At 40.0% G+C, this 22,465-nt stretch overlaps 1 protein-coding gene across 1 annotated transcript in view; it reads left to right on the top strand.

The window, feature by feature from the left end:
- Positions 1–2,762: 2,762 nt before the first annotated feature.
- CPT1A (carnitine palmitoyltransferase 1A (liver)) overlaps positions 2,763–22,465 on the top strand; it is a 42,572-nt gene continuing 22,869 nt past the window's right edge. The window contains exons 1-6 of the mRNA XM_009889380.1: positions 2,763–2,859; positions 13,399–13,553; positions 14,666–14,805; positions 15,203–15,374; positions 18,656–18,757; positions 21,638–21,775. Coding sequence (XP_009887682.1) covers positions 13,413–13,553; positions 14,666–14,805; positions 15,203–15,374; positions 18,656–18,757; positions 21,638–21,775 — 693 coding nt within the window. The 5' untranslated portion in view covers positions 2,763–2,859; positions 13,399–13,412. The remainder of the gene's footprint in view (positions 2,860–13,398; positions 13,554–14,665; positions 14,806–15,202; positions 15,375–18,655; positions 18,758–21,637; positions 21,776–22,465) is intronic.

The following is a 22,465-nucleotide window of genomic DNA, read 5'->3' as shown; positions in this document are numbered from 1 at the left end:
GGGGGGGGAGATATGAAATGGAGGTAGGGGGAGCGGTGTTACAGATTTACACGGGGAAAGTCACTAAATCTATGCCGCGTAAACGAAGACGACATTGGTGACACGCACCTTCGTGGGTTAGTGGAGCTGCTTTGACCCATTACCAGGAAGAGTTTCAGCTCTGTATGCACGCGGTTTGGTATCAGTAGTGGGTAAACTAAATACTTAATATTTTGTGTGTGAAAGAGAGAGAAAGACGACTCCGTATGCTCACGTGATTGCAGGCTGTTAAACCTATAAAAAACGCAGTCACTGCAAACTGCTCTTGAGATAAACACAGAAAATGTTATATTTTGCTTATGGCATGGCACGTTTACTGTAAGAGAATGCTAATTAGACCTGTTGCAAAAGATAGATTAAGATTTTTGCAGCATCTTGGAACTCCATTTTCTTGCCTCGTTTTCGCACAACATAGTTTACACTATGTTTTCTGGTTTAAATAAATCAATCTAAAATATGACTTCAGTTATAACCCAGTTATAACAGATCAGTACTAGTGTTGATGGAACTGTAACAGGAAGCACCCTTTTTGGAAACAGAAAAGTACAAAGTAGGATCAAGACAGATATCTCGTTCTTCTCTTATCTGGCAATTTGTATTGAAACTCTGCAGTCTAGAGGAGATTATGGTACAGAAAACTTACTTGCTGCCTTATCACACGTTTGTAGGAGTGTAGCACTGAGAATGGGAAAGGTCTAATGCCTTAATTCGCCTTTCCGTAACACTTATGTCTTCCCAGGTGTCTAACCTTTTCCATTTCCAGATCTAGAACCTCTTTTATGTGTGTTCTGACTATTGTGAACGGGTGTTATATAAAAAAAAGTATTGTAGTCTTCAGTGGTAATTAGCAGGTTCTTTTCCTGTTGTGAGCGTATTGATGTACTGATATAAAACTAATAATTACCAGTTTATAATGGCAGAGGTGATATTGTAGGTAAGCACGATGTGGATCTCTGTTAGTTTAGGAAATGTAACTTTACATGATTACACAGGTATTAGGCTCTGTCATAGCTGTGACTTGGTTTGAAAGATAAGTTGATCTGGGGTCTCTTTAAAATTTTGGGCTGTTACAGCCTTGATTCAATAGCCTCTTCCAGGAAGAAAACATTATTCTTGGTTAAAGAAAACTGTAACGTTAAACAACTGAGGCACTGAGAACCAGAATAGTTGCACAAGCTAAGTACACCCCTTTTTTCTCCTAGCTTTGAGATACTTTGCTGCCTTCATTGCTTGCAGTCCTTCTCTTTGGAAACTTTTGTTTGGCGTTGGCAGCACCTTCACAGCCCGCGCAGAAAAACCTGGAGCGGTGGTGGTAGCCCGTGGCGGGGCCGTGTCCGTCACCCCCCCGCCCGCCTGGCTGTTGTTGGCCTGCGCGGCGCTGCGGCGGCGCGAACTTTCACCCACTTCTCGGGAGCTGTCACGTGAGCAGACCCGGACAGGGGAGGGGCGCCGAGGTGCGCCTGGGGGAGGGGGCGCGCACCCCGGAGAGGACGGCCCGCGGAGCTGGAGCCGACCCGCCAGCTCCCGCATTCTGGGGTGGAATTCGGGGAGACAGGAGACGGAGCAGCGCACGCCCCGGAGCAAATACAAGTTCTGGAGCGATCGGAGGTTGAATGTGCGTTTCGCAGGGAGGATTTTTCTGTTCGCTGCACGCAGGATAGTCGCCCCCCCCCAACCCCACACCAAAACCTGTGGTTTTTTAATATTCCCAAACCATTGTCTTTATCCTGCAGCATGCTGTATCATAGTCCTGAACTCCACGTGTTCAGAAAAAACGAGATCTAAATGACTGAAAAGCATCCCTTTTTTTTCCAAGTCTGGATTAACTTTAATTTGAATGGTCAATTTAAATGTCGTTAAAATGTTTGGAAGTGGTTCTTCAGTCTTTCAACCCTATACAGGCTGAAAGACCTTAATTCAGGTCTTTCAACCTTGTACAGTAAGTGATCATTGAACTGCTGGGAGAGGAATCCAATCAGTTTGCCTTTGGTCACCAAACATTGTTGTCCACCTTCCAGGACCTCCAGAGTCCTAAAATGTGACATCTTGCATGTCTTACTGTTAGCTTAGTAATTAACACATTGTCTGCTATAGCCAGTCTTCTCTACTTTGCCTGACTGTCTCCAGTCTGATCAGGTGAGAAGGCAACTTACTATCTGTGGCTTTTCTCCTGGAAGTGCCAGTGAAAAGTCTGTCTGTGAACATCTTCCCAAGAAATCTTGATGGCATCTGTGTTGACTGGAATGGGAGTTTAAAGCCTGCAGGCAAACATTTGGGTGTCTTAAATTGAAAGCTGAAACTGGGTTTGAATCTAGCCCCTGATATCACCTTGCTTATCGCAGTAGCTAGTGATCACTAGTTTGAGCTCTCAGAAATGACTGAGTGGGTAGCAGATGAACTTTCTTTCACTCCTTAGTTCCTCACCATCTCAGACCTGTTAAATGAAGACAGATTGATCCAGATAATACATTCATCCAGCATAATGGAAAATAGTGATTCAGAACTGCTGTTTGTGACTATTCTCTCCGTTGCCATCAGTTTTTCTAAAGTGGTTCCAGTCTGATCCAGTCCTTCTGAGTGGTTGAAAGGTGTGTGTGAATCAAAGCTCGAACTGTTTTTCTTGACCATTTCAGAGCTACAGCTGACTGTTTGCCATTGCTGTGGTGTAACGTCTGTTAGGAGCTCGGAGCATTGAAATGAATCTGCCTCTCACTGTCCCCTAACCTATTCAGGATCCCAGCTGCGGTGAGCTTGTGGGACAGAAGATTTCTGTGTGACAAATAGATCTCAAGTCTGCTTTTAAGGAAGACAGCTGTTCAGGTATGTTTATGTTTCATTCGTTGGTCTGTTTATTAGTGTCACTTCCCTGCTCCAGTTTACCACCTGGGAAGGGAATAAAGAAATTAGCCCAAGATTCCAAAGGAGATTCCTGCAGAGGGTAGGTAGCTGATATTCACCCACAGGTGATCTTGGAAAACTGCTGAGGACAGGACATAAGCTGATAGGTTTGTCAGTGAGAGAGCAAGTTACTGCACACTGCTTAGCTGTTCTGATTTCAAACTGTCTGCTTTGGATGAGGTTTGCAGTATGTCCCGGTGTTGCTCTACTTGGGCAAATACATGTATTCAGTTCTCCGCATTAGCTTGAACCACTGTGTTTGTTCATTTTTCACATGTGGGAAAGCCTTTGAGACATTTGTGATTCCAAGGCACCACAGCTGTCAGCTGTAGGTGCGGGGTGGGAAGGATTGGAGTCAAAGGTGAGAACTTAAAATTTACATGTCAGATGATGGCTGTTGGAGGACAGGCTTCTGTCTCTTTCCAAGTGGCTTAAGCCTCTTCTGTCATGGCATTACTATATTACTATATATTACTATGACCCTATGAGAGAGAACTGCCACATAAACAACAGATTCAGCTTTTAGGAGACTTTAAGTGGTTTTAGCATGTGTCCGTCACAACTAAAGTGGCATGAGAAAACCTGTCAGTTTAACTTTGTTTTCATCAGATCAAATGATGATTGGTTGAATGCTATGTTAATTCAAGTTCTAAGGAGACTGATTCTCTAGTTTCTGTTTTAATTCTATGCCATAGTCATTAGGTTCACCTGAGAAGCCCCGTTGGGTGAATTTAGTCCACATGACTATTGCACAGAAATGATTTCTTGTAATGATTTTGTCTGTAGAATATGTTTAATCATTGTAAGATAGGTGAGTTATTGGTAAGATGTGAAAGTAGCAAGTCTTTTCATATGCTGAAGTATGATTAGATATTATTGAATGTTAGTATGCGAAGAGGCTGTTTAGACATAGACATTCTCAAATGAATAACAGTGTCTGGTTAATCTTTACAGTAAGTTCAGGAGTCAGTGCCTTGCAGTATATCACATGAGCTATGAATAAGCTCTCTAGTCTTTCTGAGGCTTTGGTATCTTGTTACCTTTTTGCTGAAGTGTAGTATATGCTGCAAGAAAGTGGCATTAGCTGGTAGACTATCCAAGAAGCCAATACAAGAGAGACCAGACAGTCTTTTTGGTCATATGTTGAAATGTTTGAGCTGTATATTTTGTATTATTTATTGAATATTTTGTAGATCAAAACCTGAATTTCCTTTGAAAGGCATAAAACTCTAGACAATTTTGATCTTTGTTTGGATCACACTTGCATAAGAGGACCTTGAGTTACTAAGTCAGTGCTGGATGCTGCTGTACAGTGTCTGAAACTATTGCATTTATAGCAAACTCCATGAAATGCTTTACTGAAGTCACATTTGCTTTATTATTGACAGTACAGGCTTTCTTAATTTGATAGGAACAGTCTATGTTTCCTCTACATAGGTATATACATGTAACATTAAATTCCAAGGGCTTGGTTTTTAGTAGGAGTTTGTACTGTTTCCCACTGTATCACTGCAGTATACATGGCACTTAAGGTCAGCTCCAAAAATCTACGGGCTACCTTAAGAGTAGCAGGCTCTCATTGGACAATGTAGTGGTGTTTAAAGTATCAACATACATTTTAAAACCTTGTATAATATCACAGTGGTGCTTTGTAGTGAGGACAATGTTACTGGAATAAGATTGAAAAATTCAGATGAATCATTGTCTGAAAAGTTCATGCAAATCTCAGTAAAAATTCTACTGCAAAATCCAGCTTCTTTTATCCTCCAAACTAATAGTACATTTTTGTCATTTGCAGAAGACTTGCCCTTTTTGAATGTTTGACTGCTACAACCAATTTGATTTCCAAGGTCTGCTGTTCCTTTAAAGTAATTTAAGCACAGGATTTCTTATTCAGGCCTTAGTGTTCTAAAGTAAGCTTATTTTTTGAAGCAGGTCTATATTAAATTTTATAAAGCATCTCTTCTAGGTATACAGTTAAAACTGTATAAAAACACAGGATTGATGCTTCAAGCCCTTAATCTTCTTAGTGGCTGGTACTGGACTGTCTAGTAGTTTCATTTCTCTCTTTTAACTGGGGAGACCAGAACTGTATTTAAGATGGGGCCTCAACAGCGCTGAGTATAAGGGAAGAGTCACCTCGTTCAACCCGGTGGCAACACTCCTCCTAATGCACCCCAGGATTCTGTGAGCTGCCTCTGCTGCAAAGGCACCTTGCTGGCCTGTGTCCAACTTGCTGCAAAGTTGCTTTCCCGCCAGTCAGTCTCCAGTGTGTACTAGCGTATGGGTTTACTTCTCCTTAGGTGCGGGACTTTGCACTTCTCTTTGTTGAACTTAATAAGATTTCAGCCTGTGTAATTATCCAGTCTGTAAAGGTCCATCTGGATGGCAGTGAAATCCTCTGGTCTGTCAGCCACTACTCCCAGTTTCAGTCCCTGTACTTGTAAATCCATCTAGTTTGTTTGTTTGTTTTTTTTCCTTTGTGGTTTTTTTTGTTGTTGTTGTCTTCAACCTTTTAAATAGGTTTAACAGCTGCTTGTGTCAAACATCTGGAAGGGTGTCAAACTGACAGACTTCAGAACCTCTGCAGAATTCAGGCAGGTGAAGACATTCTTGATGAATGTTACAAAGACAACTACACTTAAAAAAATTTTTTGGAAGACTAACCCTTTACATTTGTGTAAGAAGAGATCCTGCTGCTTGATGTAAGTATTTGATGCACTCTTTGGTTTGGAGAACCTTGTTTGCACAAGTCTTTTTCAACAAAAACAAAGAACTCGAGCAACCTGGATTATCCATAGATTGTATCTGCTTCAGGGATGGCTGTATAGATCAGTGTTGTCATTAAACTGTAGTTGGTAGCAAAGTGTGTAAGTAAACTTACATGCTAGGGAGTTATTTTAGGATGTTGGCACTGGCTTTGTTGTGCTTCATTACATATAATTGCCTAGATAGTGTGCTTGCAATGAAAAGACAGCTGCCACAGGGTAGTTTAATTACTTTGTGTAGGTGGTATTGAAGGCTTGGATTGACAGGAGCATCAATAACAGAAATCTGAAGAGAAACTTGGAATAATGTATAAGAGACTTGGATGGACATCTCAGTGTTTGCAATTCTCTTGCTTGTAGTTTAGTACCTGGTATGAAATCAACAGATTTAAGCATAAACAGTTATTCATTGATTTGTATGAAACAAAATGCATTCATAGTTTGGGGGTTCTAGGAGACCTTTCTAGGAGAGCAGAAAATGCAAATTTCTGTAGTAATAGCTTAAACAGGTGAGAAGCTTAATCACTGTCTCAGCACAAACACAGCGCAGGTGATCTAGTGTTTTAATACTGGCGCGTATTTCACTAAGCCTGTCCTCAGACTCTTGGAATTCCATGATGTCTCCTAAAGTGTCAAAATATGGTAACAAATGAAAATACAATGAAACTTTTTGGATGTTTTTTTCTTCCAAAAGCTGTAGTAACCTCATTTCCTGAAGGGAGATCTGGTACATGAACAGTAAAATACTGGATAGGACTTCTTCAACGTTTTCAATATTTAAACAAGTTTCAGAGTTGAATGTCTTTTAAGAGAACTTGAGAGCTCCAGAATTTTTTTTCCTATTCTGTATGGCTGCTTGTAACATTCAAACAGTAACTCTTATTGCTGTGCATGTTGATAGAAATGGAATTTTTTCCCTCCCCCTTTTCTCTTTGAAATAAACCATTTTGGGGACAGAGACAGACATTGGGGCACTTGCTCAGTTCCCTAAGACCTTCCGAGTTCAAGGTGTCTAGCTTTAAATGGAAATCTTAATGTAGTTTTAAGTATGTTTCCTAACTGAAAATGGGTTTAATGTACTGATACTTCTCTCAACTTTCCATCTTGAAAACTTCCTTAAACAACATAATTGCAAATGATTTAGTATCACTCTTTTCTCCTCACCAGTCTCCATTCCTATTTGAAACCTGAGTGCTTAGCTAATTTTTGAAATTGTAAGTTTAAGAAAGGAGTAAAGAATTCTTCAAGATCAGGTTTCTGGTTGGTTTGTTGGTTGTGGTGTTTTTTATTTGTTTGTTTTGGTTTTTTTTTACATTTAAGCTTGCTGGTAGGATCTTGGCAGGAGCTAGAAGACACTACCTATGTGGTAAGATGCTTCTAATTGCTTTATTGGTGGTACCTTGCATCTGCATGAAGTTATGAAGGCTTCCAGAGGCTTCTGAATTCAGAACTGCCATCGTACTTGAAGATGCAGCATGTTCTAGCTCTTTGCACGGGGACATGTAGTGCTGCAAGTCTACCCACCATCTATGAATAGACTGTGGTTTGGGTACCAAAGATATCTATTTGAAGGCTCTGAAAGTACGAAACCTGTGTGGGGTTCTTGGTGAAGCTGTATGCAGCAGTCACTGCTTTTCCATGAAAACTGTTAACCTTTGATGGTCAAAGTACAGTAATTGGAGAGAATGGTTTTGTGAGCTTAGTTTGGTTAGTGACAGGGGTATGCCCTGTATACAAAAGCTAATCTATAAATAGATGTAAAAAATCTGTGAGGAGAGCCTCAAACTAAATAGTTGAGGTAACTTGCAAGTAAGAGTCATAGAATTAAGTCTTCCACCAAGGTTTTAGTTATTCTGGGTCATGTGAATAGGACTTCTCCTTAATTTTCCTCTGCATTTGTTAGCTTGCTTCCTTTGCAGGAGGAAGAGCTGTAGATGCAAAACCTACATTCACATAAAAGTCCCTTTTTTTGTAGTAGATGTTTGGACTGCTGCCAAGGGTTTTCTGTAATCTAAGAGGAATAGAAAATGGGGGAAAAAATGGATTGCAGGAGCCAAGCAATGTATGGGAAGCAAGTGGCTAAGATGAGTTCTGAGATAAGAGGTGACAAGGATATTCCCTTAAAGCTGAGGAGTTGCTTTTTGTGAGGTAGAGGTGGTGAGTTTTCTTTTTTTAGCACTATCATTTTATCTATATAAAGCTGATGAAATCTACAGAAACGCACTCAATAGCATTTCCAAAGTAACTGCTTCAGGAACTAAAACCTTGTTTTGTGCAATATACTGTAATACATTTAATTTTTGCATCATGGCTTGGTGCTTTTTAAGATGCCTATGGTAATTTTTTCACTGTCTTTTAGACATTGTGTTATGTGCTTCAGAGAGGCATTACCAACCACAAGTGACTTCTTGCATGCCTGACTAAATGGAAGCATCCTGCACATGGGATTGCTTTTAGCTTCAGATTTTCCAGAGCTGAGGCCTTCATCTCCTTCTATGGCTGTAGCAACATGTAAGCCCTGATACAGACTTGACTGTTCTGTGTCTGCAACCTGAAATCATAAGGTCTGTGAACAGTCTGTGGTTTAAACCTCACAGGTTTAGTAAGCATAGCAGCATAGTTTTTCAGGCCATCAGGGCTTAGGCCTTCTGGTGTGCTATGTGTTTTCTTGACTTAAAAATGACATCCAATCTAGCAGTGCTTGTTTTTAACAATGGAAAAAAATTGCGGTAGGTTTTGATTGGCTCAAGCAGAGATGTGAAAAAGGAAGAGGAGAAACATCTGCAGCTGTTACAGCATGTTTGAACTGAAGTAAAAGCAGAGAAGAGCAAGAACATGCAGGGGGGGGGGGGGGGGGAAGAAGAAACCAAGTTTTAAGGGGCAGTTGCGTTTTTTAAGATACATTAATATTATGGAAGAAAGGAATGAAATTAGCCATTTCAGATTACTTTTAGAAATTATTGTGCTTCACCCACCTTCCCCCCCCCGTTAAGTAAGACTTGGCCAAACTACTAAGAAAGTCAAAAAGCTCTGTTTATGGCTCTCTGGCAGTGAGGTTAATTAGTATATGCTGTATAGAAATATTTTGCTGGCCAAAATGCCTGAAGTTAGAAGTTGTTATTGTTTCAGTGTTAGTTAGCTGACTGAGTGGGTGCTGCCTTACTAACATTGGCAAGTCAATTTTATAAGTCTGACGCATGCTCCTCTGGCCTGTGCCCTTTTACCTACTTTGCTAGCAAGCACGTGACAGCAGAGGAATGCAAAGGAGGGGAAGTGTACAGCAGCTTATGATTAAATTGGCCTTTAAGGAGGAAAAGAAATGTTCAAAGAAAGGGACTTCAGGAAGTCTTTGGTGTTCAGCCATCATAATTCAGAACAGTCTTAAAGGCTTACAGTTTTCTTAAGTAAAGGAAAAAGATATGAAAAGAAACAAGCCATTTGATTGTTTCACATCTTAGGGTCAAAGTAATACAGTCCTAGAACTAGACTCGTCTTTGTTTTCAGGGCTTGTGTACTTGATTCAGGATTAATTATTGCTGGATTAATAGTTCTTCATTTGGGAGTAAGGACTATTTTTCTTATTGAAGCTTATTTAATGTTATTATCATGTTAGACTTTTAATTCATTAAAATATCAAGTTGACTGTTTATGATTAATGCTATTTATAATCTTTTTCTACCTTGGATGGTAGAAATGCACATGCCTAAAAAGGGAAGGGTTCCTGAAATGCTTTCTTTTCAGAAACAGAGAGGAGGAAGGTTACTAATTCCCAGGCTGAGAAGTCACAAGGGAGTTGAAGGGTAATAGAAACTAGTTGGTCTGGTACTTAAAACACTGGCATTCCAGAATACAAAATTCCATTAGTGAACTGAAGAACCGGTTGGCCCTTCTTGAGACAAATCCAGGTGCCTGATTCTCTGTAGGGGAATATGGTTGGTTTTGTTGTGGTGGGGTTTTTTTGGTTTTTTTTTTTTTTTCATCCTAGTTTTAATAGTACTGCTAAACATATGATGACTTTTAACTTGGAGTGTGTTCCCGTATTGCAAACTCTTTTGAGTCCAGGGAATACCATGTATTACTGCTGCCTGTCTCTGTTTTATTGTTCTTTTGCACTTTTGGTCTCAGCGTTGAACTCGTGATGCACAATTTAAATGAATGAGTGGATAGCTGACTTTGACTTCCTGATACTTGTCTACAGCAAGGCCCCTATGAATAAGCAGTTGTTAGTGACAGTCATTAGGTACTACAGATTGCAGTTGTTACTAGGGCATACAGGGTTTGTCTTAAAGGTTTTGAAACTGGTGTTCAAAGCAGATTTGGCTTCTCTGTTGTCCTAATTAGACACTGTACATGCATAGATCTAATTGCATACTGTCTGTATGACACTGTGAACTTTAGCCACCCTTCTGGAAACCCAGAAGCCTGATTCATGCAGGACTCGGCTTCTAAAACTTGAGCTGCGGCGGATGGATTTGGGAGTTCTATGAATTGTCATCAGTGACTGCAGCAGTTGTATTGCAGAGCAATATTGTGAACAGTCACTGTCAATAGTCCACAATCTTACTAGATGCTGCACAACAGCACTTATCTTGTTCATCTCTGCCTAATGCTCCTTCTCTTCCTGTATTGTATATTTATTTCCTAAGCCTACTGTTTATTATTAAATATTGTGTATATATATAGTATATACAATATATATGTAATATATACAATACAAATATATGTAATATAAATATTGTATACACATACACACATATATATGTATATTTATATATATTTAATATTGTATATTTATTTCCTAAGCCTACTGCTTTTAAAGTGCCTGGCTAAACTGCACTAGTTAGCCCGCATGTGCTGTTCAGCTTTCAGCAGGGGATGAACATCTATCAGAGTTTAAGTTTCATTACAATGTCTAAGCTTCAGGTTTGCAAAAGAAATGTAAATTTCAGCTTTTAGGATTCAAAATGCATGAAGTAGTTGTACTTTTTTTTATTTTGCCGTAATAGAAATGCTAGTGCCACCTTAAGACATTTAGTATTGATAATGTTGTGTTTTGTACTGGTAAAAATGTCCTGACCTACAGATGGGATTATGGATTCCTTTACCTTTTTGTCGTACTTCTAAGGGGATGTTATTTTTAGGATTATACACAGATGTTTTGGTAAGCTAATAAATGAACATGAACAAAAAACTTTGCAATCATAATGGTATCCTCAGGAATATGTAGTTTGGACAACTTCAGTGTTATACATAGAGCCTGTCTGCAAAAATCTGTGTTCTGATTGTAAGTGCTCAAACAACATGAGTCTGAATTAATGATGAGTAGGTGTAACTTCCAGGATATTCAGGTAGAAATGCTGGTTACAGAAAGGAAGAAGCTATGAAGATGAGCTGATAAATAAGAGCATATGGTTCAATTTGGATTTGCTGTATCCTCAGACAGAGTGAGACATAAATATTTAAACAGAATCACAGTTACTTTTCTGTTTTATTTTCCAGTGGTTTTTATTTGAGCCTGTTATACCTGCCCATTATGATGGTCTTTTGTCTGTTTTGGCACCATTGTTGATATTTGTTTGGGTAGTTAAACTGAGCTGCATTTCAATTAAATTTATTTCAGGCTTGTTTATGTGAAGGTCACTTTTCTGACAGTTGTGATTTGGTTTCCTCAACTCTGCACAGTTTTGATTTTGCATTTACCAGTCAGAACTCAGACCCACAGGGCCTATAGTATCTTATTGCTGTGACTAATCAGCTTGAAATTGTCATAAAATGGTTAGAGTTGGAAGGGACCTTAAACATCATCTGGTTCCAACCCCCATGGGCAGGGCTAGACTAGGTTGCTCAAAGCCCCATCCAGTCTGGCCTTGAATGCTTCCTGGGCAACCTGTTCCAGTGTCTCACAGTAAAGAATTTCTTCCTAATATCCAATCTAAATCTACTCCCTTTCAGTTAAAAACTGTTACCCCTCATCCTGTTGCTACTCTGCCTGCTACTCCCTCTCCACCTCTTCTGTAGGCCCCCTTCAAGTACTGAAACGCTGCTGTAAGATGTCCCTTGAGCCTTCTCTTCTTCAGGCTGAACAACCCCAACTCTCTCAGCCTGTCTTCATAGGAGGGGTGCTCCAGCCCCCCTGTCATCGTTGTCACCCTCCTCTGGACCCGCTCCAACAGGTGCATGTCCCTCTTATGTTGGGAGCCCCAGAACTGAATGCAGTACTCCAGGTGGGGTCTCACTAGAGTAGAGGGGCAGAGTCACCTCCCTCAACCTGCTGGCCATGCTTCTTTTGATTCAGCCCAGGATGTGGTTGACTTTCTGGGCTGCGAGCGCACATTGCTGGCTCCTGTTGTGCTTCTCATCAACCAACACCCCCAAGTCCTTTTCTTCAGGGCTGCGCTCAATCCACTCTCTGCCCAGCCTGTATTTGTGCTTGGGATTGTCCCAACCCAGGTGCAGTCCCTTGTACTTGGCTTTGTTGACTTTCCTAGGGTTTGCACGGGCCCCCCTCTCAAGCCTGTCAAGGGCCCTCTGGATAGCATCCCTTCCCTCCAATGTGTCAAGAGGACCGACCACACAGCTTGGTGTCATCAGCAAACTTGCTGAGGGTGTACTCAATCCCAGTGTCCATGTCGCAACAAAGACGTTGAACAGCACTGGTCCCAGTACTGACTCCTGAGGAACGCCACTCGTCACTGGTCACCACTTGGACGTGGAGCCATTGACTGCAACTCTTTGAGTGCAACCATCCATCCAGTTCCTTATCCACCAAGTGGTCCATCTGTCAAATCCATGTCTTTCCAATTTAGAGACAAGAATGTTGTGCAGGACAGTGGCAAATGCTTTGCACAAGTCCAGATGGATGATGTCAGTTGCTCTTATCCACCAGTGCTGTAATGCCATCAGGGAAAGCCACCAAACTTGTCAGGCATGATTTGCCCTTACTGTAGCCATGTTGGCTGTTACCAATCACTTGCTCATTTTCCATGTGCCTAAGAATCTTGAACTCCACCATCTCATGTTCACTACAGCCAAGGCTGCACTAGAGCTTCATATTCTCCACCAGCCCCTTGTTGGTGAGAGCAAGGTCCAGCATGGCACATTTCCTCATTGACTCCTCAGTCACTTGGAGGAGGAAGTTATCATTGATACCTTGATTAAGTTAATTAACTTAATTAAGATATGAAAAAAGTTTCAGAGGAAGATATGGTCAGAAGCAGCTTTGGTTTGCTAGCTGAGGTGAAGACTTCAAATAGCTTTTGTTTCAAAATGATGGGGAAAAAAAAATCTTTTCAATCTCCTTTATCATTACAGAGTGAGATGCTGTGTATCTGCAATAGGCTTTTTCTAAATATTAGGGCTTCAATTTTCTGCTGTGCTCTGAATTTTTATATATTGTATGTATGCATGATACTCAGCTTGCTGCAATCCTGCCAAAAGACCTAAGATACATGAGGGTGTTTTGCTTCCATTTTCAGCTGTTGTAATTAGAAGAGGTACCTTAATTAACACACTGGACGCTCAGACTGAAGTGCAAGCATAGCCTGTAAGGAAGAGGCAAGTACTGTATGTAAATTTTGCATACTTCGAAATATTTCCCAAAATTACTGTGTAGAAGATACCTTGCTAGAAATGGACTAGCTCCTAGTTCCTTTGAAGAAAAATGAAATAATTTTTTAACTTTGCTTTTTGACAGAACTCTCTCTGAAGATGGCAGAAGCTCATCAAGCGGTAGCTTTTCAATTTACAGTAACTCCAGATGGGATTGACCTGCGAATGAGCCATGAGGCACTCAAACAAATTTACCTATCTGGTGTCCATTCGTGGAAGAAAAAGTTCATCAGATTCAAGGTCTGTTAAATTAATCAAGTCCACCAAACTTGAGAATTATTTAAAGTTTTATAGATTTATTGAAGTTTTGTTTAGGCAAAACTTATTCCTTTTTTCCTTTATGTTCCTTCTTGTGAAAGACTTGTGTTGGTTTTTATTCAGATAAGGGATACCGAGGAAGGTAGCACTGGGTGATGCTGTGAAGACTGAAAGGGTAGATCTTTTTGATTTATTGTATGGAAGCAAGATGAAACAGATGTAGAAATTCAGTAGCTTTAATTTACTTCGTTCTTTTTGTAATACATCATGCAATTAGGTAATACTTTCAGCATAAATCAGAAATACAACTAGTTGTGATTTTTAGTGTTGTATCACTTAGAGGTACAAGCCTGCACTCTTGATTTTATGTATTCTTTGCCAAAATCAAATTTTCAAATTTTGCTGTTTTCAAAAAGCTGCCTGAACATCCATCTTGTTCAAGATGTCTGAAGTAGTAATGTTTCTGGTGAGGTATTTGATATAGATTGTTGTGAATTTATTGTTTTGTTCATGGGATCATAAATAATAAGTGTCTACTTTTTTAGTAGCAAACTAGACAAGCTACAGACTATCTTCTACATCTTTCCGAAACATATTTTTAACAGTAGTCTTAATAAAATCTTATAAAGGTGTGAGGACTGTTTAAATTATGTATATTAAAAAAATAACAAACCAACCAAACAAACCTGATTCCAGTTTTCAGTGTCTTGTTCAGTAAAATATTTTTGCCCTGTATTCGTTTAGAGAGGCCTACTTCAGTGTAAAAGGGAATTGTTGAAGTATCACTTGTTCTGAAGTTGTTTGCTAATTTCAGTATTTTTAGTAGGCCTTGCATGTGGATCATTGATGTCTACAACAGAACGTAAAAGTTCCTTTAATTCTTCATATGATTGTGACAATTTTCTCTAGCAGTCAAACTTAACTAAATCGAGTCCCTACTCCTGAGTTAAGCATATGTAAGACAATGTTGGATAATCTTAACTTCTTGTTTAAAGCTAAACGACTTAAACGTGTTGATTTTTGTTTCTTTCCATGGTAATATGAAGTCAGCCACTTTAGTATGAAAAAAATTATGTGAAGGCTTTTCTTTCCAGAATGGAATTATCACTGGCGTTTATCCTGCTAGTCCATCTAGCTGGCTCATTGTAGTTGTGGGTGTGATGTCAACAATGTATGCCAAAATTGATCCGTCTTTAGGAATAATAGCTAAAATCAACCGAACACTTGATACAACGTAAGTAGACCAAAAAGTTTCTGTTCCTCGAAATGAATCAGTTTTATTAGTAGCTACTCCTAAAGCTAATCCTGTTAAAGTGTATCAGTTTTTGAACAGTATGCTTGCAAAAGTAAGCCCAATAAGCAGATGTATGAGGGTGTGAAATAGGCAGGTGGTTATACGAGTATTATATTGTTTTCTGAGCATTTGGGAAGCACATTTAGCAACTTCTCTGGCGTTTGATCTTGCTGCGTGAAAGGGTGTTTGAAAAGGAGTTTCTGAAAAAGGGCTAAACAGGCATGAAGCTTGTGTAATGCCTGCCTGTGGTACCATTAGACTTAGGTTTGCAATATTAGGTTCTCTTTAACACTTAAACTGGCATTAACTGGCACATGCTGCCTTTTGTTTTAAATAGTGGCTATATGTCAAACCAAACACAGAACGTCGTGAGTGGAATACTTTTTGGCACTGGGCTTTGGGTTGCCCTTATTGTGACAATGCGCTACTCTCTAAAAATGCTGCTTTCGTATCATGGTTGGATGTTCGCTGAACATGGCAAACTTTCTCCAGGCACCAAGTTTTGGATGGTAAGGATATACTATCTTCCTGTTTCATCTTAACTTCTATCTGATCTGTATTCAAAGCCCTGAAAGATAAAGTTTTGTAGGTTTTTCCTTGCCTGTGTTTTCTGTCATGGAGCAGGAGGCTGTTAGGTAGATATTTCTACTAATCGCTGTAATCCTTCTGATGCTCTAATTAGGCTATTCAGGATGGCCTTGAAGAAGGAAGAGTAAACACTTCAAGAAGAATGTCTAAATTTGCCAATGCTTTGGGACTGTGTCACTCAAATACCTACTTTTTTTTATGTGCACAACTGCAGCTTAAAGAACCTGGGCTGCAGCACCAAAGAATTTTGTCCTCCCCAGAAAGTGCTATCCTTATTCTTTGTTGAAATGTTAGGATTTCTAGTCATCCATTCTAAAATTAATCTTATACTTGAAGAAAATAATATTGAATGTCCTTTCAATTGATTTAGTGGTATGCCTCCAAAATGAGTTGGAGGAAAAAGCATATGGTAGGTAGCTTGTTATGCAGTTTTCATATAAGGATAAGATGAGAGTGATATGGCTCCTGTTGATTATTGTGGTGCTTTGGAAAAGGATCCTTAAAGGATGTGGTAGGTGTAAAGTGAGAAAATGTACATATAGGTGCTCCAAGAGATAAAGTGGGTTTTTGTTACTTGGACTTGGTTGTTTCAATTCACTTCTGCCAGCATTGTTGTAGAAATAACTTAAGTGCCCTACTACAATAAAATTAATCTCTGCAGCCTCAAAAATTAACTGATGTGTGTTAGACTAACAACATATCATGATTTATTATGAAATATGTTTAAGAACAGGTATCCAGAGTGGTATACTAGAACAGAATTTAATGTTCATCTGTTATAAATGAGATTTCTAATTGATAGTTTCTTCTGGAAGCGGTATCAGGACCCTCATGACTTGAGTTTGTACAGTACAGGCTCTGAATGGTAAGGCCTTCTGTCAATTGCTTGAAGCTGCAGCTGTCTGGGTTTTCAGCATGTCCTACTAGATAGATATTTTAAGGCTGTTAACATTGTCTTATCAACCTGAAACAGTATAAACTGTAATGCTACTTACCATGCTTTGCTGCATATGGTATTTATAAATTTTTGTTTATTGTATGTTGCATATATATTTTACTGTGTATTATTTATGTTTTAAAATATAGAACACTATAAAGGTGTATGCCCAACAGTGTCTCATTTATACTTAATATGAAGCTCTGTTTTAATATCTTAGTCTTTAGCTAGTCCCAACAAAAGACTGGTTTCCCTAGTAAAACAGTACCAACTACCTTAGCTTTCTAAATTTTTATTGTCCTTTAATACTGTGTAATTTTCTGAAGGGGTTTTCCTGTTTTTTGGTGGTTTTTTTTTTCTTCTTAGCTGATTAACAGCATGAAAAATGCTATTGTGAATATACTGTCATCTGTTCAAATAGTTGTGCAGATAAGAAACCTGAGCTCTGATTTCAGGCACAGTACAAAGTGATTTTCGGGCTGGTTGGAAGTCTGGTGGCAGTGTTTATGAACGTATTTCATCTTCTAAAGTCAAATTTCCTGTGCCAGAATTAGGGGAAAATCCAAGTATTAGTTGCAGCTTTAAAAAATAAGTTAAATAGTCTGTGAACAGATGCAATGCATGCTAGAATGAGATTATTTGCTATCTGCATATGAAATCAGAGATGTAATTAAGTATACATGTCTGTCATACCACTTTAATGGTCTTAAGCTGTTATAAATTCTCTACTACAAGTTTACTTAAGAGATAAATACTGAGAAATGTTTGCTGTTTTTGTCAGTTGAGCAGTTACTCTCTGTCTGAAGGTAATTTCAGTCTTTCCTGGCTTAAGAATTCTAGAATAAAATTGTCTCCAAGTATGGAATTAGATTTTCTTATGAAAAGCTGAGCTCTTTTCTCCTCACCTAGCTTCAAATTTATCTTATCGTGAAGCACAACTAGTTTTCATTGGGCTGATTGCTGTGGTGCATCCATGTACGCCTGACAACTCTCTGATACAGATCCATTTGCAGGAAGGTCTTTGTTGCTAGTAATACTCTGCAATTCTTAATAATTTTGTGCTGCCTAAAACAACCTCCTCTAGCTGTGCTGACCAAGGAAGTTGAAGGGCAGGGGGCAACTCCACATTTTAACACATAGTTTTGTCGGTCATGGAGGGGATAGAAGGGAGAAGTTCTAGGAATTAAGTAGCAAAATTGACATCCTCTTTTTTTCTTCTGTCTTTAGTCTATTGGCCTATATGCAATATACAGTATAGTATATTGGACCAAGGTTGGATTTTGATAATAAAGGTTCCACTGGATTGTTGGTGTAATACTTGACCTTACTTTCATGCTGAAATAGGGTGATGATGTCAAAATCCTTTCATGTGTAGCATAGAAGTTGCATGGTCTAGACTTTCAGCCTAGTGTGTGTTGCAGCTGAGCAGTAGTTGTAGACAGAAATGCTGCTTCTGTTTTCCATGGGAGACTGAAGACAGGAGATGCTGTAATATCTGAAGCTAAATGGGAACTGTCATCTCTGGCATTTCTGTTTCATTGATTGTTGCGTTGTGTGGTTTGTTTTTTTTTAACACAAGCACTGAGTATAACACTGGCATACTCGCACAATTTGGTATGTTCAAATCATGCAGTAGACTACCTGAGATAGACTCATGTTTGAGAAAACTCCCTGTAGCATCAATACTATTATTGATGTTGAGCTATAACTTTGGAAAATATTAAACTATGATTCAAAAGCATAACTATTATTTTTAAAAGTGGCTATAGTTATCTGGAATCCTTAGCTGAGTGACGGGCTTGATAATGATTCCTATTTTGAAGCACAACATAGATATTTGTGTAGTATCTACTATATAGTAAAAGATCAACTGGTAGACTTACTTTTTTTTCATGTTTACAGAGGGAAATATATGGGAAAAAAAAAAGTGCTAAGTAACTCTGTCTTTATTTTCTGTTGAGATCAAGATGGGCCATTCAAAAACAACAATACTTCTGAACGACCAGAAGAATTGTCTGGGAAGTCAGGAATTACTATGGCTGTCTTTCTCTTCCACTGACATGTTGTCTCACCTTCAAGAAGTTAGTTTGTTAGTGCCTTTTTTATTTTTGAAACAGTGATAAATAGGGTAGTTTGCTAAATTAAGTACAGTATAATTTACCAGTGAAAAGAACTATGAGTTACATTACACTTTTGTGCTCTGTCATTTTCCTTTTGTAGAACCTAATAATTTGAGGTGTGTATTTTGTTTTTGTTTTTCTTCAGGCACTTGTGAAACTCTTCTCAGGACGTAAGCCCATGTTATACAGTTTCCAGACATCTTTACCACGACTGCCAGTTCCAGCTGTTAAAGACACAGTCAGTAGGGTGTGTACATTCATTTATTTATCATAGAATCACTAAGGTGGGAAGGGACCTTTAAGATCAAGTTCAACCGTCAATCTACCCTGACAAAACCACCTCTAAACCATGTCCATAAACACCACATCTACCTTTTTTTTTTTTAAACACCTCTAGGGATGGCAAATCCACCACCTCCCTGGGCAGCTATTCCAATGTCTAATACCCCTTTCAGTGAAAAAATGTTTCCTAATATCCAATCTAAACCTTCCCTGACATAACTTGAATCCGTTTCCTCTCATCCTATCACTTTTCACCAGGGAGAAGAGGTCAGCCCCAACCGCTCTGCAACCTCCTTTCAGGTAGTTGTAGAGGGTGATAAGGTCTCCCCTCATCCTCCTCTTCTCCAGGCTAGACAACTCCAGTTCCCTCAGTTGTTCCTTCATAAGGCTTGTCCTCCAGACCCCTCACCAGCTTTGTAGCCCTTCTCTGGACACGATCCAACACCTCAATGTCTGTCTTGTAGTGAGGGGCCCAAAACTGAACACAGTACTCGAGGTGGGGCCTCACCAGTGCCGAGTACAGGGGGATGATCACTTCCCTAGTCCTGCTCACCACTCTATTCCTGATACAGGCTAGGATGCTGTTGGCCTTCTTGGCCACCTGGGCACACTGCCGGCTCATATTCAGCCGGCTGTCCACCAACACCCCCAGGTCCTTTTCTGCTGGGCAGCTTTCAAGCCACTCTTCCCCAAGCCTGTAGCACTGCATGGGGTTGTTGTGACCCAGGTGCAGGACCCAACACTTGGCCTTGTTGAACCTCATACCATTGGCCTTGGCCCATCGATCCAGCGTGTCCAGATCCCTCTGCAGAGCCATCCTACCATCAAGCAGATCAACAGGCCTGCCTAGCTTAGTGTCATCTGCGAACTTATGAGGGTGCATTTGATCCCCTCATCCAGATCACTGATAAAAGATATTAAAGAGAACTGGCCCCAGCACTGAGCCCTCGGCGACACCGTTTGTGACCAGACATCAACTGGATTTAACTTCATTCACCACCACTCACTGGGCAGGGCCATCCAGCCAGTTTTTTTACCCAGTGAAGAGTACACCTGTCCAGACCATGAGCAGCCAGTTTCTCCAGGAGAATGCTGTGGGACCTGGTGTCAAAAGCCTTGCAAAAATCCAGGTAGATAATATCCACAGCTTTTCCGTCATTCACTGAGTGGATCACCTTATCATAGAAGGGAGATCAGGTTGGTCAGGCATGACCTGCCTTTCATAAACCCATGCTGACTGGGCCTGATCACCCTGTTCTCCTGCATGTGCCGTGTAATGGCACTGAGGATGATCTGTTCCGTGACCTTCCCAGTCACTGAGGTCAGACTGACTAGCCTGTAGTTGCCTGGATCCTCCTTCCAGCCCTTCTTGTGGATGGGTATCACATTTGCCAATCTCCAATCAGCTAGGACCTCCCCGATTAGCCAGGACTGCTCATAAATGATGCAAAGTGGCCTGGTTAGCACTTCTGCCAGCTCCTTCAGTACCCTCGGGTGGATCCTTTCCGGTCCCATAGATTTCTGTATCTCCAGGTGCTAAAGCAGGTCCCTCACCATTTCCCCTTGCATTATGGGGACTTCATTCTGCTCCCTGTCTTCTAGCTTAGGGGTCTGGGTACTCAGGGAACAACTGGTCCTACTGCTGAAGACTGAGGCAAAGATGGCGTTAAGTACCTGCCTGCCCTTCCTTCCAAAGGCCATAAATCCTCTTTTTGTCCCTAAGTTGCAACCCTAGCTTCCTGTTCAGCCAGGCTGGTCTTTTTCCCTGAGGGCTTGTCTTTCGGCACACGGGGACAGACTGCTCCTGTGCCTCTTAAGACTTCCTTCTTGAAAAACATCCAGGCTTCTTTGGCTACTTTGCCCTGGAGGACTGCCTCCCAGGGGACTTTGTCAACCAGGCTCCTGAAAAGCCCAAAGTCTGCCCTCCGGAAGTCCAAGGTAGCAGTTCTGCTGACTCTCCTTGCTTGTCCCAGGATCAAGAACTCTATCATTTCATGATCACCGTTCCCAAGACAGCCTCCAACTGTCACATTCCCCACAAGACCCTGTTTACAAACAGCAGTTCCAGCAGAGCAGCTGCCCTAGTTGGCTCCCTCACCAGCTGTGTCAGGAAGTTATCCCCAGTACATTCCAGGAACCTTCTAGACTGTTCCTTCCCTGATGTATTGTATTCCCAATTATCTTCTGTAACACTGAGTCCATATTTAGATGCCCTTGTGGTTTTTTTTTGTCATGTATTATAAAAGTATTGCATGGTGGTATTAATATGGTGTAACGGATTAAAACTTCTGCATAGAAATTAAAATACTGGCTATGACAAGCCACTCAAACTGGTGACAACTTGAAGCTGTTGTAATTCGTATTGGATGATGTGATGACTGTTGATGTAAGACTATGCAACAAAGTGTGATTTCCAGAGCTTTTGAAACCTATTAATTTTCTTATCTTCTACAGCTTGAACATATAAATGTGTGTTTTATGACAGAAAACCTTGTAGCAAAGTTTGTAAGTAGGACAGTACGTCACAGAAACTGAAGGTTTAATTTTTTAGAGAGGAAAAAAATACCTCTCTGTGATTTCCCTTTTGAGTCGAAAATGTATCTTTAGAAAAGTAACCTCTTCTACTTGTGATTTCCTGACAAATGTCTGGAAAAAGATCTCATTTTCTTAGTTTGCAGCCAGATATTTAGAAGAGTGTATGCTCTTATTTTAATACTGTAGTACTTGCAACCTTATAAATTGAGTCTGTATAATCTTTGTCTACTCTTCAAATGCTTTGTGTAGGAATGGCGAGAAGCTACATATTAGTTACTCTACTGATGCTGATTCTTTTCCTGTATTCTAGTATTTGGAATCAGTTCGGCCACTTATGGATGATGAAGAGTTCAGAAGAATGGAGGGTCTTGCCAAAGATTTTGCATTTAATTTGGGACCAAGGCTTCAGTGGTATTTGAAGCTGAAGTCCTGGTGGGCCACAAACTATGTGAGTAGTTAAATAGGAGGCTCAATTATTCAAGTGACACGATTTTTCTCTGTTGCCTTTTTTGGCTAAATTTTCATTCTTTCTTAAATGTAAAAGAAGGCAATTGTGCCTAATATTTTTGCGAAGTGCATTGGAGACCCCCTGATTTGCACAGAAATAATTTGTGTGACTTGGTAAACAGTGTGGTGAATGGAACTTGAAAGAATGAATCCCCATTTTGTGTTTGTTATTCTGGAGCAGGTGATTTAGCTTTTGCTGATATGGTTGCTTTTGAGGTCTGTTTATTTGCTTGTTAAGTTTGGTAACTCAACAGTGGGCCTGGCTACCCAGGTAGTTTAGAAGACTGATTTAGGACAATTTTTTTATATAGAGAAGCTAAAGCATATGGAACACAAATAAGGAACTGTAACAGCAAGTGGGTTTTTTTACGAAATAGAAAACCCAAACCCCAACATCATAGTAAGAACTGTGATGTCATTCCTTCCTGATATATTATCTAGCTGTACCCAGTAGCCTAAGCTGAGCTACAGTGTCCTGTCAAAGCCTGCAAAACATTGAGGAGATCTGATACATTTTAAATATTATCTGAAGATGATGACTTCTTCAGAAGTTTATCAGAGAGCTACAGCTATATTTAATTTAATTCTCTCCCCTTTTTTGCTCTTTTCCCTAAAGTTTAACTCAAATTAA

This window comes from Charadrius vociferus, unplaced genomic scaffold, assembly GCF_000708025.1.
Source record: "Charadrius vociferus isolate BGI_N301 unplaced genomic scaffold, ASM70802v2 scaffold467, whole genome shotgun sequence".
Classification (NCBI taxonomy): Eukaryota; Metazoa; Chordata; class Aves; order Charadriiformes; family Charadriidae; genus Charadrius; species Charadrius vociferus.
Note: the sequence above shows the minus strand (reverse complement) of the source record. Positions and strands in the feature narration are given on the sequence as shown.